We start from the raw sequence: 15940 nt of genomic DNA, 5'->3' as shown, positions 1-15940 counted from the left end.
GGAAACACTACCTTGGCCTTGGACACCAGGGCTAAGAAGAATGTGACCAAAATAAACTAAACCTGGAAGGCAGGTTTCAGAGAAGGCAATGGCACCCCACTCCGGTACTCTTGCCTGGAAAATCCCATGGATGGAGGAGCCTGGTGGGCTGCAGTCCATGGGGTCACTAGAGTTGGTCACGACTGAGTGACTTCACTTTCACTTTTCACTTTCATGCATTGGAGAAGGAAATGGCAACGCACTCCAGTGTTCCTGCCTGGAGAATCCCAGGGACAGGGGAGCCTGGTGGGCTGCCATCTATAGGGTCGCACAGAGTCGGACACGACTGAAGCGACTTAGCAGCAGCAGGAAGGCAGGTTTGGGAAACAAATGTGGAAATGTTTTCTGTCTTTTATGTGCCTCTTTACCTTAAATCCCCTCTTGGACATTTATTCCCAAGCCCCATCTTGGGATAATGGTGGGTGTGATCTTTTCTTAAAAACTGATTGTCAGCTTTTGATTGACAAGTGGTCCCAGCCTGAACACAATTGATGAGCATTTTGCAGAGTGTGTATAGGAAGAACCTTTTTTTAAAATGTGCATATCTCTTATAAATTTTTGCTTTGCCATTACCATCCATGGACAGAGGAGCCTGGCGGGCACAGTCTGTGGGGTCGCAAAGAGTCGGACATGACTGAGCGATTAACACACACACACATTACCATAAAGTTTTTGTATAGCAATCTGTATAGCTGTAGACCAGCAACTTAGAGCAGTCATATATATTGCTTGCTGATCTCTTAATTCCAAATGCATTTTAAACACCCTGCATTTGTACTCTCTTCCCCTCCTGATTAGTTTTATATCATATTTTACATCTAATTGCTTGTGTATCTCTACACTGCTTTTTGTGGATGCAAGTGATTTTACCACCTTGTGAAAGTCCCTCAGTCGTGTCCGACTCTTTGCAACCCCATGGACTATACAATCCAGGGAATTCTCCAGGCCAGAATACCAGAGTGGGTAGCCTTTCCTTTCTCCAGGGGATCTTCCCAACCCAGGGATCGAACGCAGGTCTCCCGCTTTGGATTCTTTACCAGCTGAGCTACCAGGGAAGCCCCATTATGAACGTTTTTTTTTACTACCTTCGTCTTTTAACCTGCTCACTAGTTCAGGATCGGATAGATTCCTGCCTTACTCTGTTTGCCTTTACCATGCTTTATTGTTTCTATTTGTTGTCTTTTTATTCTGCCTACAGAAGTTCCTTTAGGATTTGTTGTAAAACTAGTTTGGTGCTGAATTCTTTTAAATTTTCCTTTTGATTTCTCCATTAAATCTGAACATGAGCCTCTCTGAGTATTCTTGGTTGCAAGTTTTCCCCTTTCATCACCTTAAATATGACATGCCACTCCTTTCTGACCTGCAGTTTCTGCTGAAAAATCATCTGATGATTTTATGGGAATTTCCTTGTATTTTATTTGTTGCTCTTAAAATTCCCTTTTCATCTTTTTTTTTTTTTCATTTTGATTATGATGTGTGTGTGTTCCTCCTTGAGTTAATCCTGTATAGGACTCTCTGGAATTTCTGGATTTGTTGACTGTTTGCTTTCCCAGGCTAGGGAATATTTTCAGTTATTATCTTTCAAATATTTTCTGAGGGTCTTTCTCTCTTCTGTTATCCTTATGGGACCCCTATAATGTGAATATTATAGTTGATGTTGTCCCAGAGGTCTCTTAAACTGCTCTCATTTCATTTTTTTTCCCCTTTATTCTGTTTCATAGCAGTGATTTGTACCACTCTGTCTTACAGCTCACTGATCCATTCTTTTGCATCGTCTGGCCAACTATTGATTCCTTGTAGTGTATTTTTCATGTCAGTTATTATATTCTTCAACTCTGCTTTTTTGTTCTTTATATTTTCTAAGTATTTTTTAAACTTCTAAGTTCTCACTCTGAATGTGAGACTGTGCATACATTCTCTTCCCGAGTTCTTTGATCACCTTTACGCTCATTACTCTGAACTTCTTTTCAGGTAGACTGCCTATCTCTACATCACTTAGTTCTAATGTGATTTTATCCCATATGTATATGTTCTTTTGTCCCATATGTATTCCCCTGCCACCACATTAGTTTTTATATGTATGTGGTAGGTTTGTTATGCTTTTCAATCATGGAGATGTGACCCTCTGTAAGAGATGTCCTATGCATCTGAGCAGAGCCCTCCCCTCTCATCACCCAAGGGTCAGGGACAAATTGGTCCCAGGATAGGGTGTGGTGTACATGGTGGTTAACATGGGGCTTATATAAAATATAGTTGTAACTGTCTATCTATTTAAGATGATAACTTCACTTGCAAACAAATCTTTCTCTCCTCCCCCATTATCTGGTAATGTCACAACTTACATCTGTTTATATTGTGTATCCATTAATCAATATTTTATACTAGAATGAAAAATGATTTACCACCACTATAATAGTAATACGGAATTGTTTTTGTCCATATATCTACATTTATCAGTGAGTTTCATAATTTCTTTTTTTTAATTTTTATTTTTACTTTATTTTACTTTACAATACTGTATTGGTTTTGCCATACATTGACATGAATCCACCATGGGTGTACATGCAATCCCAAACATGAACCCCCCTCCCACCTCCCTCCCCACAGCATCCCTCTGGGTCATCCCCGTGCACCAGCCCCAAGCATGCTGTATCCTGCATCGGACATAGACTTGTGATTCGATTCTTACATGATAGTATACATGTTTCAATGCCATTCTCCCAAATCATCCCACCTTCTCCCTCTCCCTCTGAGTCCAGAAGTCTGCTATACACATCTGTGTCGTTTTTCCTGTCTTGCATACAGGGTCATCATTGCCATCTTTCTAAATTCCATATATATGTGTTAGTATACTGTATTGGTGTTTTTCTTTCTGGCTTACTTCACTCTGTATAATCGGCTCCAGTTTCATCCATCTCATTAGAACTGATTCAAATGTATTCTTTTTAAAGGCTGAGTAATACTCCATTGTGTATATGTACCACAGCTTTCTTATCCATTCATCTGCTGATGGACATCTAGGTTGTTTCCATGTCCTGGCTATTATAAACAGTGCTGCGATGAACATTGGGGTACATGTGTCTCTTTAATTTCTTATGCTCTTATGTTGTTTAATATCCTTCAGCTTTTATCTGTGAAAGTCTTTTGTTTCCTCTTCATTTTTGAAGGACAGCTTTGTCAGATATAGTATTCTTGGCTAGCAGGTTTTTTCCCTCTGCAGCATTTTAAATACATCATCACACTCCCTTCTAGAGGGCAAGATGAAAAATCTGCTTATAGTTTTATGGGGCTTCCCTTGTACATAACAAATCACTTTCTCTTTTGTTTCAAAATTCTGTTTAACCTTTTAGTAATTTGATTATAATGTGTCTTGGTGTGGTCTTATTTTATTTGGTATCCTTTAGGATTCATGGACCTGAATGGCTGTTTCTTTTCCCAGGTTTGTGAAGTTTTCAGCTATTATCTCTTTGGATAAACTTCCCCTTTCTTTCTCCTCCTGTGCTGCTCCACTGTTTAGTTGCTCAGTCATGTCAGACTCTTTATGGCCCCATAGACTGTAGCCCACCAGGCACCTCTGTCCATGGGGATTCTCCAGGCAAGAACACTGGTGTGGGTTTCCATACCCTCCTCCAGTGGATCTTCCCAACCCAGTAATCGAACCAGAGTCTTCTGCATTGCAGGCAGATTCTTTGCCAACTGACATACCAGGGAAGTCCCCTCCTCCTCCTGGGACTCTCTGAACTTTCTGTAAGTCCTTTAAGCTATCTTTTTTCCCTCTTTAACCCTCCTCTGATTTCCAACAGCCAGTCTTTTTGGTTTGTCAATGCTTTCTTCAGCTTGATTTGTTTCAAAGCCCATTATAGTTTTTCAGTTCAGCTACTGTATTCTTCACTGCTGTGATTTCTGCTTAGTACTTTTTAAAATTTTCTGTGTGAAATTCTCACTTTGTTCATGCACTCCTCTTCAGTCCTTGGTGAGCATCTTTGTGACCATTATTCTGAATTCCCTGCCAGGTAAATCACCAATCTCCATTTTATTTGGATCAGTTTCTGGAAACTTGTTCATTTGGAACATACTTCCTTCTTTGCTTTTCTTGACCCTCTGTTGGTTTCTGCACATCAGATAAAACACCCACCTCTCCCAGGCTTCATCGACTTTCCATGTATAGTATGAGATAAACCTCACCAATTATTCTGGCCAGAGATTCTGAGTGCCTCTCAGACTATTGTGCTTGTCCAAACTTTCATCTTTGTTCTTATAGCCCCCCAGGAAAATAAAGTATGTCCAGTCCTCAGTGCCTCAAGAAAAGGTGACAAGTCAGTAGGTCAAATAACAGCTAGAAAAGTAGGGGCACTAAATGAGTAAACCAAGTCCTTCTCTAAGTGAGACATCAGAAGCTGGAGTTTATCACTCACTTGCCTTACAATGAACTTGGGTGAAGAACTGTGGCAAATTTCTGCACCCTCATTCAGACCAACCACTCTTTCAAATGGTTGCTTTGCTGTATTGCTCCCAGTTTCAGCTTCAGTTTCAGTTCAGTCACTTAGTCGTGTCCAACTCTTTGCGACCCTCTGAATCGCAGCACGCCAGGCCTCCCTGTTCATCACCAACTCCCAGAGTTCACTCAAACTCATGTCCATCAAGTCCGTGATGCCATCCAGCCATCTCATCCTCTGTCGTCCCCTTTTCCTCCTGCCCCCAATCCCTCCCAGCATCAGAGTCTTTTCCAATGAGTCAACTCTTCACATGAGGTGGCCAAAGTATTGGAGTTTCAGCTTTAGCATCATCCCTTTCAAAGAACACCCAGGGCTGATTTTTAGAATGGACTGATTGGATCTCCTTGCAGTCCAAGGGACTCTCAAGAGTCTTCTCCAACACCACAGTTCAAAAGCATCAATTCTTCGGTGCTCAGCTTTCTTCATAGTCCAACTCTCACATCCTTACATGACCACTGGAAAAACCATAGCCTTGACTAGATGGACCTTTGTTGGCAAAGTAATGCCTCTGCTTTTCAATACACTATCTAGGGTCTTAGCAAATGTTGTATAATGTTAGGTTTCATAGGTGGGTTAAAAGCAGTCCCTTGGGTAGCAGCTGGAAAGTAGGGGTCTTGATGTGAAGTTCAACTCCCTCTAGGGAGAAGCTGGGAGTTTGATTTTATCACTGTTGCAGGCAGGGGAGGGTAGGAGCTGCAGAAAGTGCCTGCATCCCTGTTTAAACTCCCAGTAGACTGGTCATTGCCTGTCCTGTGGGCTCTCAGAGACAGGCAATTTAGAAATCAGACCCTCAGGCAGCAACCGTAAGTCAGAGCACCAGTATGCAGTTTAACCCCTCTAGTGTTGCTGAGAGCTGGGTTTTTTGGAGTGAGCTGAGGAGTGCGATGGGAAAAGCATGCAGGGCCATTCAGAATTGTTGCCTTTTCTGTTAATCCTGGGGGACTAATGCAGGTCAGGCCCCATCTCCTCCCAAAGGCAAGTTAGACCCTTAGATAGCCAGCTGGAAAAGTGAGGACATTGACTGCATAGTTCAGCTCTTTCTGGGGAGAAGCTGGAGGCTTGGATTTTCACTGGAGCAAGCCAGTGAGAAACCACAGGCAATGCCCACATGCCGCTTTAAGCTCTGAAGCATAATTACCTACCCCAATATCCCCCAGATAATACCCATTAGCACCAGGTGGCTTCCCTGGTGGCTCAGTCAAAAATCTGCCTGCAATGTGGGAGACCTGGATTCGATCCCTGGAAGATCCCCTGGAGAAGGGAATGGCTACCCACTCGAGTATTCTTGCCTGGAGAATTCCATGGACAGAGAAGTATGGTAGGGTATCGTCCATGAGGCTGCGAAGAGCCGTACATGACTGAGCGACTAACACTTAACATTAGCTCCCAGATGCAGGCTGGTTAGAAGGCAAATCCTCAGACAGCAGTTGGAAAAGTCAGTGACATGAGCAGTCAAACCCCTTCCAGGATGCAGGTGGGACTTGAGTAGTACTGCCTGCTCACTCAGCACCTAGCCAAGGGGAAGGAGCTGGGCAAGTGCTGCACAAGTTTAAAACTACCTTATAGTTCCTTGAGGTCTTGAGGAACAAGCAAAGACCAGGCCCCATCAGCTCCCAGAGGATTAGAAGCCAGTCCTTCAGGTGGCAGCCATAAAAATTGGGATGCTAGATGTGTGGTCCAAACCCTTCACTCAAGTTGAAGCTGGTGGTTGACAGTTCCCTCCCAAATGCCAATTGTATGGCATGCTATTGATGATGAAGTTCATGGAAAGAGTGGCTCAGCCATTTCCACCTGTTTCAATGTGGGTATTTTCTTAGTCACCCAGTGTGTAGGAGTCTCTAGTTTTGTGAAGTTTATTGAATCTACGGGTGGAGGGTTGTTTGCCTATTCAGATACTCCTTCCAACACACCCTGCCCTGATCTCCTCAGAGCATCTTGAGAGTGGATTTCTAAAGAAAACATTATGTCCAGCATCAGCAATTCTAGTTCAGTTAGTGCATATTTACTGACTCTGGAAAATACTATGCCAAGCGTTGTGGGGCAAACAGAAATGAACCAGATATGGCCAAAGACCTCAAGTAATTTAGTGTAGTAGAACAGACACATTTTTTAAAAAAAGGTAGACTGCATTAAGGTCACTAGGAAAAAGACTTTGAAAGTTATAGAAAAAATAGATCTCTCATTTTATCTTGGAATTTCTGAGTTGAAACGAGACAAGTGATCTAATTTACAACTTCTAACCACTTATTGATAACAAGTTGTTGCAGCCTAGGTGGGTAAGGGAATGGAGCACGTCACCATGAAAACTAGTCAGTTTAAGGATCCAACCATAGCTCTATACCTGAACATGTCACTGTGTGCAGGGTGATGCCTGGAAGTTTCACTTCATTATATTTTTGTTATCCCCTATAATCTGGAACCTCAGAGAGCTATAGAGTATGTACACAAACCTAGATATCTAGAGTGAAGATATCTAAAGTGAAGTCGCTCAGTCGTGTCCGACTCTTTTGGACCCCATGGACTGTAGCCTACCAGGCTCCTCCATCCATGGGATTCTCCAGGCAAGAATACTGGAGTGGGTTGTCATTTCCTTCTCCAGAGGATCTTCCCATCCCAGGGATCAAACCCTGGTCTCCCGCATTGCAGGCAGACGCTTTAACCTCTGAACCACCACGAAAGCCAGAGATATCTAGAGTAGAGCTGTCCAATAGGATTTTCTTTGATAACAGAAATGTTCTTAATCTGCACTGTCCCTCAGGCACATGGCATTCTAGATAAGGAGTGGAGGGGGGAGAACTAGGGAAAGCTTGCCCTTTCTTTTACTAGGCACCCATCACTATTATTCACATCTCTTTGGCCAGAATGTAGTTAAATGGCCCACCCAGTTTTACAAACTAATCTGCTGTGCTGTGCTGAGTCACATCCGACTCTTTGTGACCTCACAGACTGCAGCCCTCCACAGGCTCCTCTGTCCATAGAATTTCCCAGGCAAGAAGACTGGAGTGGGTTGCCATTTCCTTCTCCAGAAGATCTTCCCGATCCAGGATCGAACCTGAACTCCTGCATTAGCAGGCAGATTCTTTACCCCTGCCCCACATGGAAAGCCCCACAAAGGAATCTGGCAAGTAGTTAATCCATACCTCCTTCCCATGCATCCCCTATGGTAAATGTAACAAGCTAAAGTATGGAGTTCTGTGACTAAAGAAGAGAAGAATGAATATTAAAGGACAGTATCAGATTTTGCAAAAAAAGAAAATTCTAGAGTCCATGATAATGCAAACTGAGGACATAAATGATACATCAAAAATCACTTTTACACATCTCACTCACCAAAAAAATTCAAATGAAAAACAAAATTAGAATGAATGCAATTATTTTTTCTTTACCAGTCTAAATATTTAAGTTTTTATTTAGCAGCAAATAAATGTGCACTTGTACCCACTAAAAATACATATCAGACACAGAATCAGAAAGTTTATTTACTTAAAACATCTGAAAACCATCATATTGGACAATTATTTATTTAAAATAATATCCTAAATACTTACAAAAATAAATCCAGTATCACTTCTATTTTTTTAAGTGTCAAAGTCTTTGCCATAGAAAATAGAAAGAACTTTTTATAAACTAAAAATTACATTTAAGATACATCAAGTTTAATAACTGCACACTATTTTCTTTTATGGTTGTGCTTTACAAATTTACTTCTTTGCAATGTACAGATTCATAATATGAATGTATGCATAAAACCACATGCATACATTTTTACACAGGAATGTTATTCATTAAATACACATACAGAGAACCTAACACAGATAATATTGTGGCCTAAAAGCCATTCCATAGGGCCAGAGGTGTAGAAACAGGTATAGAAGTAGAAGTATTACTTGACATTCAACTTAGCACTCCAGTTACCAAAGATGATGACCTCTTAGCAAGGGATTCTCAGTTTAATGTTTCTAGACAAGACATTAATTCTTAATGTATCTTAAATCATTAGTTCAACAGTCTTCCTCATTGAAAAAATACAATGAACTTGAAATATTTTGTATTACATTAAGTTAAGTAGAGGATAAACATCATTGTCATATGTATACACACTTTTATTTTAAAAAGATACAGGAATTATTAATCTTAGAGAAAATGCTGAAAATTAAAGACCATTCCCAAAGTGGTTTTACTTTATAGTCACTGGGACATTCAGTTGCTTATCAAATAGATAAATGCTGAATTTCTCTTCCCTGGTAATATACACTCAAGCCTCACAACACAAACATGTATAAATCATGGTTCAAGATGAATATTTATAATGCTTTACCACCCACAGGGTGTCAATCTCACTATATTAACCAGATGTGGAAAAGACTCTCACTTCTGATCAGTTCCTGAATTTCCATATGATAATCATAATATTACAGAACTTTAAATTATGTTAGTAATTTATTAGTATAAATACATATTGAGCATGTTAAATTCTATCAACTAGAAAAGTGATAAATCACAAAATTTGCTTTCTCTCTATTTAGGAAAAAGAATCTAGCCTCACATCCTTATTTAGAAATTGCATGAATTATTTAGAAATTTCAAATATAACAACTGGAAAATTATAAGCAATTGGACTGTGAAAATTCTAATTTATTGAAATTGATGTTTTACAACAAATTTCATTAAAAGGGAGCTTGAAGAGCTTCTGAAATTTCAGTTACAGCAAGTAGTAAACACTAAAGGAGCGGATGTCTTACATTGACCAAATGTACCAAAATGCTATAATACTTGGAAAATTTTAATTAGCATGCTAAAATAGTTTCATTTCACTAAAAGTCACAGGCAAGCAGAGACTATAAAAATATAGGAAAATGCAACCCAAGAACATAATTGCACCAGTAAAGAACACCAAAATCTAAGAGGTAGTCAAAAGAAGTAACCCTGATAAAACAAAATATCCTGGCAGATGCTCCCTAATCTCAGAGACCCAAATAGAGTATTAAATTCTTACATTTTCAGTGATTAGAAACATTTACTGGTATAGAATCTAAAAACCAAGTATCTGAATAATACTGTAAATGGAACAATACTCGTATTTTCAAAAAAAAAAAAAAAGGCTAAGAGGCTAAGAATAAAATCTTTAACAGAGGTCTATAAGCCTACTAAGTCTGGCCTACTGCTGGTTTCTGCGAAGTTTTACTGAAATACAACCACACCTATTTTATTTACATATTGTGTATGGTGGCTGCTTTTATACTTTCAGCTGAGATGAGTATTTGCAATAGATCATATGGCCCACAAAATCTAAAACATTTACTGAAATATCGACTATCTGTCCCTTTATGGAAAGTTTGCTGACCCCTGGTCTAGACATGTGCTGATCGGTAGTGTAACTGTTGAACAGCTCTGGAAAAATTAACTGTGAATGTCACAACACAAGGTATTCAACTGAAAGGAATGTAAGATGCTGGTTACATCACAATTCAATTCCTTTTCATATCTGATATTGTCCTAACATTTTTCTTTTTTTTTTTTCATTTTTGTATTCTAACATCGAGTATTTCCAGGTTTTTATAAAAAGATTAAGTTTTCTACTGTCCAATGGAGGTTTCTGCATTTTATATCTGCACTGTCCAATACTGTAGCCACTAGCCACATGTGGCTGTTGAGCACTTGAAATGCGGCTAGTGCAACCAACGACCTGAATTTTTAATTGTAATCAATTTGCCATATCGTGGCTTTTGGTTACATTATTGGACAGCACAGATTTTACTCAAACTAAAATTCCAAAGTGTGACTCTTAAAAATGACTAAAAATAAGGGAGTAACACCTTTGAGAGAAAGAGCTTTGGGCAGAAATGAACTGAATACCATAAACTCAGCCCAAGACAGGTTTCTTAATTAGTAAACAAGGTAAAACTTATTCCAAATTGACCCTTCACTGTACACTCTCTTTTCAGTGAAGAGGTTAAGCTACTAACTCATCTTTTTTTTTTTTTAAGTAGAAGCCCTCTTAATTTTTTGCTTAAAAACAATAATAATTTTATGCTTAAAAGCAATAATTGTAATCTTCATTAATTATATTAAAAATAGTGTGGACATTTCACACCAAGTATACTCTTCAGCTTGCTTCCCGTCAGAAAGCCATCTCTTAAGTCAAAAGTCCATACCCTTAACATTTCAACCATGTTATATACAAGGCTTTGTTTATAGTAGGTACATATGAGAACTATGACCTTGTCTAAATCTGCAACATTTCCAAACAGTCACTTCTACTATGGAGAAGTCATTGCAATATAGTCAAATCTTCCAAATGTTATTTTTCCATTACATGATAAAATATACCCATTCAATGACAGAATGAGAGGTCAGAGGTAATATCTGTGTATTTTTAGGCAAAAAATATAACTCTTGTATAGTTCTCCATGTGCCTACCTGTTCACTATTTTTACATGGACCAGAACAGTAGTTTTGAATTGCCTATAACTGATTACACATTGCAAATTAATTACTGCTACAATTGAGAACTTTAAAATATACAAAGTCAATTTGAAATAATATAATACTTTCCAAAGACAAATGTTTGAAATTTTACCTTATTATATCTTCCAATTACTCACATGTGCTCCTCCAGATAGCTACTTCCAAATTCTGTTTCCATATTAATCTGGCAAAATTGCATATATTTTGATTTTAAAAAAGCTGCTATCCAGAAACATACACTTCTTTTCAACCTTGCAGTTAGTTGAAAGATGCAAAACATTTTAAGGACACTTCTGTTTATGTGTTCTTATGCAGTTTAATCAGTTGTTGCAGCAGGAACTTTAACAGAGAGACTTCTTCTGGTGCTGGTGATGTGCCGCTGCTGTGCTAGGAAAGACCGGGCAGGAGCGCAGGCCCCCGTGTCTTTGCAAGCACCACTGCTGCTCACAAGTCTAGATTCCATCCCCAGTTTCTGGAATGCTAGACTCTGAACAAAAATAAACAAATAACATGATTATTTGTCTGCAAAGTGCTTTCCACCTATACAAAATCATTTAATCCTCAAAACAATCCTCTAAAGCTGATGTTTTCCTCACTTCTTATAGAGAAAAAAAAGAGTTCAGAAGCTAATCTGCATATGATAATACCCATTAAGACAGGAGAAAACCAGGGCATAAAACCCAGTTTCTCTATTTTAATCCATTACAGTTGAAATCTTCAAAAACAATAGCTTAAAATAATGTTCTAGAATTAAGCTTAATTATAACAACAACAAAAAGAGTTCCAAGGCAAACATTCGTGTTAGGCCAATATTCCAGCCACTATGAGCATACACAGAACAAGAGAATAGCTCAGATCAATGGTTCTTGAAGTGTGGCCCGTGGATTAACACCTGCACCACTGGGAATTTAAAAGTGCAAATTATACTTATGGATTCTACCCAGACTGACTAAGAACCTCTGAAGGCAAGTCCAATAATGTATTTTAACAAGTCTTCTGATGCATGCTGAAATTTGAGAACCACAGAATACTTCAAATTTACTATGGTCTAGCTATAAATCTGTACATAACAAATTACCGTAGTTGTGGGCTGTTGCGTTCCTTACTAAGGAAAGTCATTACTCCTCTCTCACTAGACCACATTCCACAGTTACAGCTTCACTAGTAACTAGTACATAGTGTTAGTGTAAGTATTAGTCACTCAGTTGTGCCCCCTCTCTGCGACTCCATGGACTGCAGCCTACCAGGCTTCTCTGTCCGTGAGATTTTCCAGGCAAGGACACTGGAGTGGGTTGCCATTTCCTTCTCCAAAGCATGAGAGTGAAAAGTGAAAGTGAAGTCACTCAGTCATGCCCAACTCTTCGCGATCCCATGGACTGCAGGCTACCAGGCTCCTCCATCCATGGAGAATACCCAAAAGAACCATATACATCAAGAAATGCTACTCTTGAAAACATCCCACTAAGGATAATAAAATGCGTTTCAAATTATTTTATACTGTTTTCTTTGTTAGGACAGACAGACAATTCTTAAGAGCAGTGTCTGGACTAAAACAAATAAATACAATAAAGGACATACTGAGATTGGCTTTACGGATATTAAATGCTGAGCACTAGTAACACTTAATTTTGCATTATACAGATATTTGTATTTCCACAGAAACCCTTTATGAATAACATATTAACTGCTTTAGCTCAAATGAGGCAATCTTTAAAATGTTTATGAATTGCACGAATGCTTCATGTACATTAATTTAAGGGTTAGCGAGTAATGAAACCAATTTAGTGGTTTTGAAAAAGTCAGAATCAACTAAGGATGTGAAAATAAAATGTGAAGTAAATTTGTATTATGACCAGTTTTTTTTTTTTAATAAAAGAGACAAAATACCTGAATGCAACCCACAGAGTCAGATTAACTTTGTTCAGTTATGCATAAACATGAGCATGAACTAATTCATACATGTTCTCATTTGTACTAATTCCTTCCATGGTTCATGGTCAAGATGTTTGATAAGCACGATTCAAGACAGCTAATCACTGGCTAAATTTCAACTCACCTTATTATACCAGGCAGAAACAATGAGTTTTTCTTCATAATCACGGAATTTTGCTACTTTACATTCACTCTGGAAAAAGATATGAGGACTATTTAAAATCCCAGGAATAAACCCTAACTGCTAAAAAATGGATACTTTTTCATTATGCTCATGATCAAGAGAATGTGAAGACTGTGCTGGGAGGCACATACAGAAGATAAAATGTAAAGCTGAATCATGGGGAGTATATGCCCAACCCCTTTAGCAAAGAGTAAGACTGACTAATAAATCTAGGAACTTTACTGGGAGAACAGATACTGAACAACAACAACAGAAACTGAGCGATTCTATCTAGAGAAAAAAGTAACCACTGGCTTCAGTGACAAAACAGAGCTGCACCTGTGGAGGAGTCAAAACTAAGGAGAAAAGGGATGTAGGGAAAAATAACCCGAAAAGTCTTTTAAAATTTTCTGTAAAGCTTCAGCATCAATTGTTCTGTCTCAGTCCTTGCTGACTGTATACTAGGCTGGCTGTGGCGTCTGCCACCCTAGAGACTGACATTCATTTCTTAATTATTCTAGTATGGCGGATTTCGTAATCTTGTTGAGCACCAGATATAGTTGACTCACATAAACTGTTATAATCTAAAACATCTGAATGTTCCTACAGATGCTCATGAAACAAAAAGCGTACAGGAAACAAAGGCGGTAAGATGCTCTTCTGGATCACATGCACTCCAGGAGGACTGCCCAAGGAGAATGCAGACAGAATAACCTCTGCAATAAATACTAGCTTTCTCCCTTTACTTCTGCAGCATGTATATAGATATGCAGCCATAAATTAAAAGTCCATATGCAGGGTCTTAACTGAAGATTTCCTCAGAGCCCTGTATTAGAGGCATGGTTTTATCATCACAGCTGTTAGGCAGCTGCATGTCAAGCAACGACACTGGTGTACTCAGCTCATGGGCTTTCACTGGAAGTGAATAATGAGAACAACTTAAGAGTTCAGCAATCATTCAGTTCAAGTCCCATTGTTTTACAGATGAACAGACTGACGATTAGAGAGGAAGGTGATAACTTTAACATACATTAACACTAAAGCTGTAACCTTGGCCTCTGATTGATGTGATACTGAATGCTGCGGGTACAGAGATATAAGATACATACCCTGTCCTCAAGACATTCCAACACATGTCATAAAGAAAAATGCTATTATGGAATGAATTCATGAGTTCAAAGTACATGGAGTCACTAAGGAGAGATCCCTAACTGTGCCTAAGATATATATGGAAAGCTTTATAAAAGAGGATATATTGAAACTGGATCCTGAAGAATGAATAGTATTTCTCCCAAGAGATGCCTCTATCTAGTGCTTTTTACAATGCCTGACATGGCCTGGACAAGCATTTATAGCAACTGCCACCATAACACTGGTATACATGCTAGATACTAAAGTCTTTAAGTCTTTAAATATTTTTACCACACTCTATCTAGCTCAGAAATAATATGAAGAAAATGATAAATGAATACACTTCCCTAAACATAACCTTCCTAGTTGACTTACAGGGAGAAGAAAAGGGAAGAAGAATCTGGTTAACTGAGTACAGTACCTTTTAAAAAAGATGAGCTTTGTTTCTTTTTTTAAAAAAAGAACTCTCATCCATGCTTTGATTTTAAAAGGAGCATGATAGCAGAACTCTACTAGAAAGAAGGACTAGCTATATGACTGGCTGGTACAGACATACAATGCAGCGGGGCACATGAGCTTGGAAAGGCCCATCTTGAGGGCTAGTGAGACGCTCTATCATAACCATACTGAGTGCTAAAATGTGCTACTCTTCTAAGTTCTTGTGAAACTTGATCATTAATGGAAAATGCTGACAGCAGTTAATTATCAGGATTATACAGTTAAGAGGGGATGCATGCATATGGAAATTTTACCTCCAGAATCTCAATTCTTCTCTCTTTCTCTGCCAACTGCTTTCTAAGTAGCATTATTTCAGCTGATGCTGGATTTAATTTGGGATCTAAAGTTTTTATTACCTGTTTAAAGGAAAACAAAACAAAACAAATCTTTTATGTTTACTTTGTCAAATACTGAAATATGAACACAGTCTATAAGATCAGTGTAAATAAAGTGGAACATTATCCAGAAAGTGATCCAAGAGTTAACTGTAGAATAATAAAAATAACATTCTAAAGAAATTCAATATTAAAAATGTGAAGATATACATCCCCAAATCAAATTTCCTTTCTTCAAGACACAGTACTCAGAAATAGTTACTTAGCTTTATAAAGCTTTAGCACTGAAGCCTTGAAATAACCCTTTTAAACATTTATCTGACTTATATCAGATAAATTAAAATTTTTTTAAGTTTAATTAAAATTAATTCAATAATTATACAATCTGCTGAATATACACAGTTAACAGTAATAGAAATTCCTTAGTTTACTAGGTGTTTTCCTACTGTGGTGGAAAGCCAACTCAGAAATATCAGGTGCAAATTACAAGCAAAAACAAGTTTCCAATGATAAGGTCATTTGTTTGATCTAATTACAAAACTATTTTAAAAGATTTAAAATTTACTGAAACTCCAATACTTTGGCCACCTGATGCGAAGAAGTGACTCACTGGAAAAGACCCTGACGCTGGGAAAGACTGAAGGCAGGAGAAGGGGACAACAGAGGATGAGATGGTTGGATGGCATCACTGACTTGATGGACATGAGTTTGAGCAAGCTCCAGGAGTTGGTGATAGACAGTGAAGCCTGGTGTGCTGCAGTCCACAGGGTTGCAAAGAATTGGACACGACTTAGCGACTGAACTGAAAATTTAATGAATTCAGGAAATTTCATCTATGTTTAGAGAAGTTAAGGAAAAAAAGACTAGAAGGTAATAAT

At 38.5% G+C, this 15940-nt stretch overlaps 1 protein-coding gene across 1 annotated transcript in view; it reads right to left on the bottom strand.

Annotated features, from left to right (window-relative positions):
* Positions 1 to 10037: 10037 nt before the first annotated feature.
* The window catches only part of HOOK1 (hook microtubule tethering protein 1), a 73831-nt gene continuing 67928 nt past the window's right edge, over positions 10038 to 15940 (bottom strand). The window contains exons 20-22 of the mRNA XM_069592925.1: positions 14982 to 15083; positions 13060 to 13128; positions 10038 to 11490 (exon numbers count right to left, since the gene is read on the bottom strand). Coding sequence (XP_069449026.1) covers positions 11320 to 11490; positions 13060 to 13128; positions 14982 to 15083 — 342 coding nt within the window. The 3' untranslated portion in view covers positions 10038 to 11319. The remainder of the gene's footprint in view (positions 11491 to 13059; positions 13129 to 14981; positions 15084 to 15940) is intronic.

The sequence above is a fragment of the Ovis canadensis genome, chromosome 1 (assembly GCF_042477335.2).
Source record: "Ovis canadensis isolate MfBH-ARS-UI-01 breed Bighorn chromosome 1, ARS-UI_OviCan_v2, whole genome shotgun sequence".
Taxonomy (NCBI): Eukaryota; Metazoa; Chordata; class Mammalia; order Artiodactyla; family Bovidae; genus Ovis; species Ovis canadensis.
The sequence above is the reverse complement of the archived record's forward strand: the minus strand, read 5'-3'. Positions and strand labels throughout refer to the sequence as shown.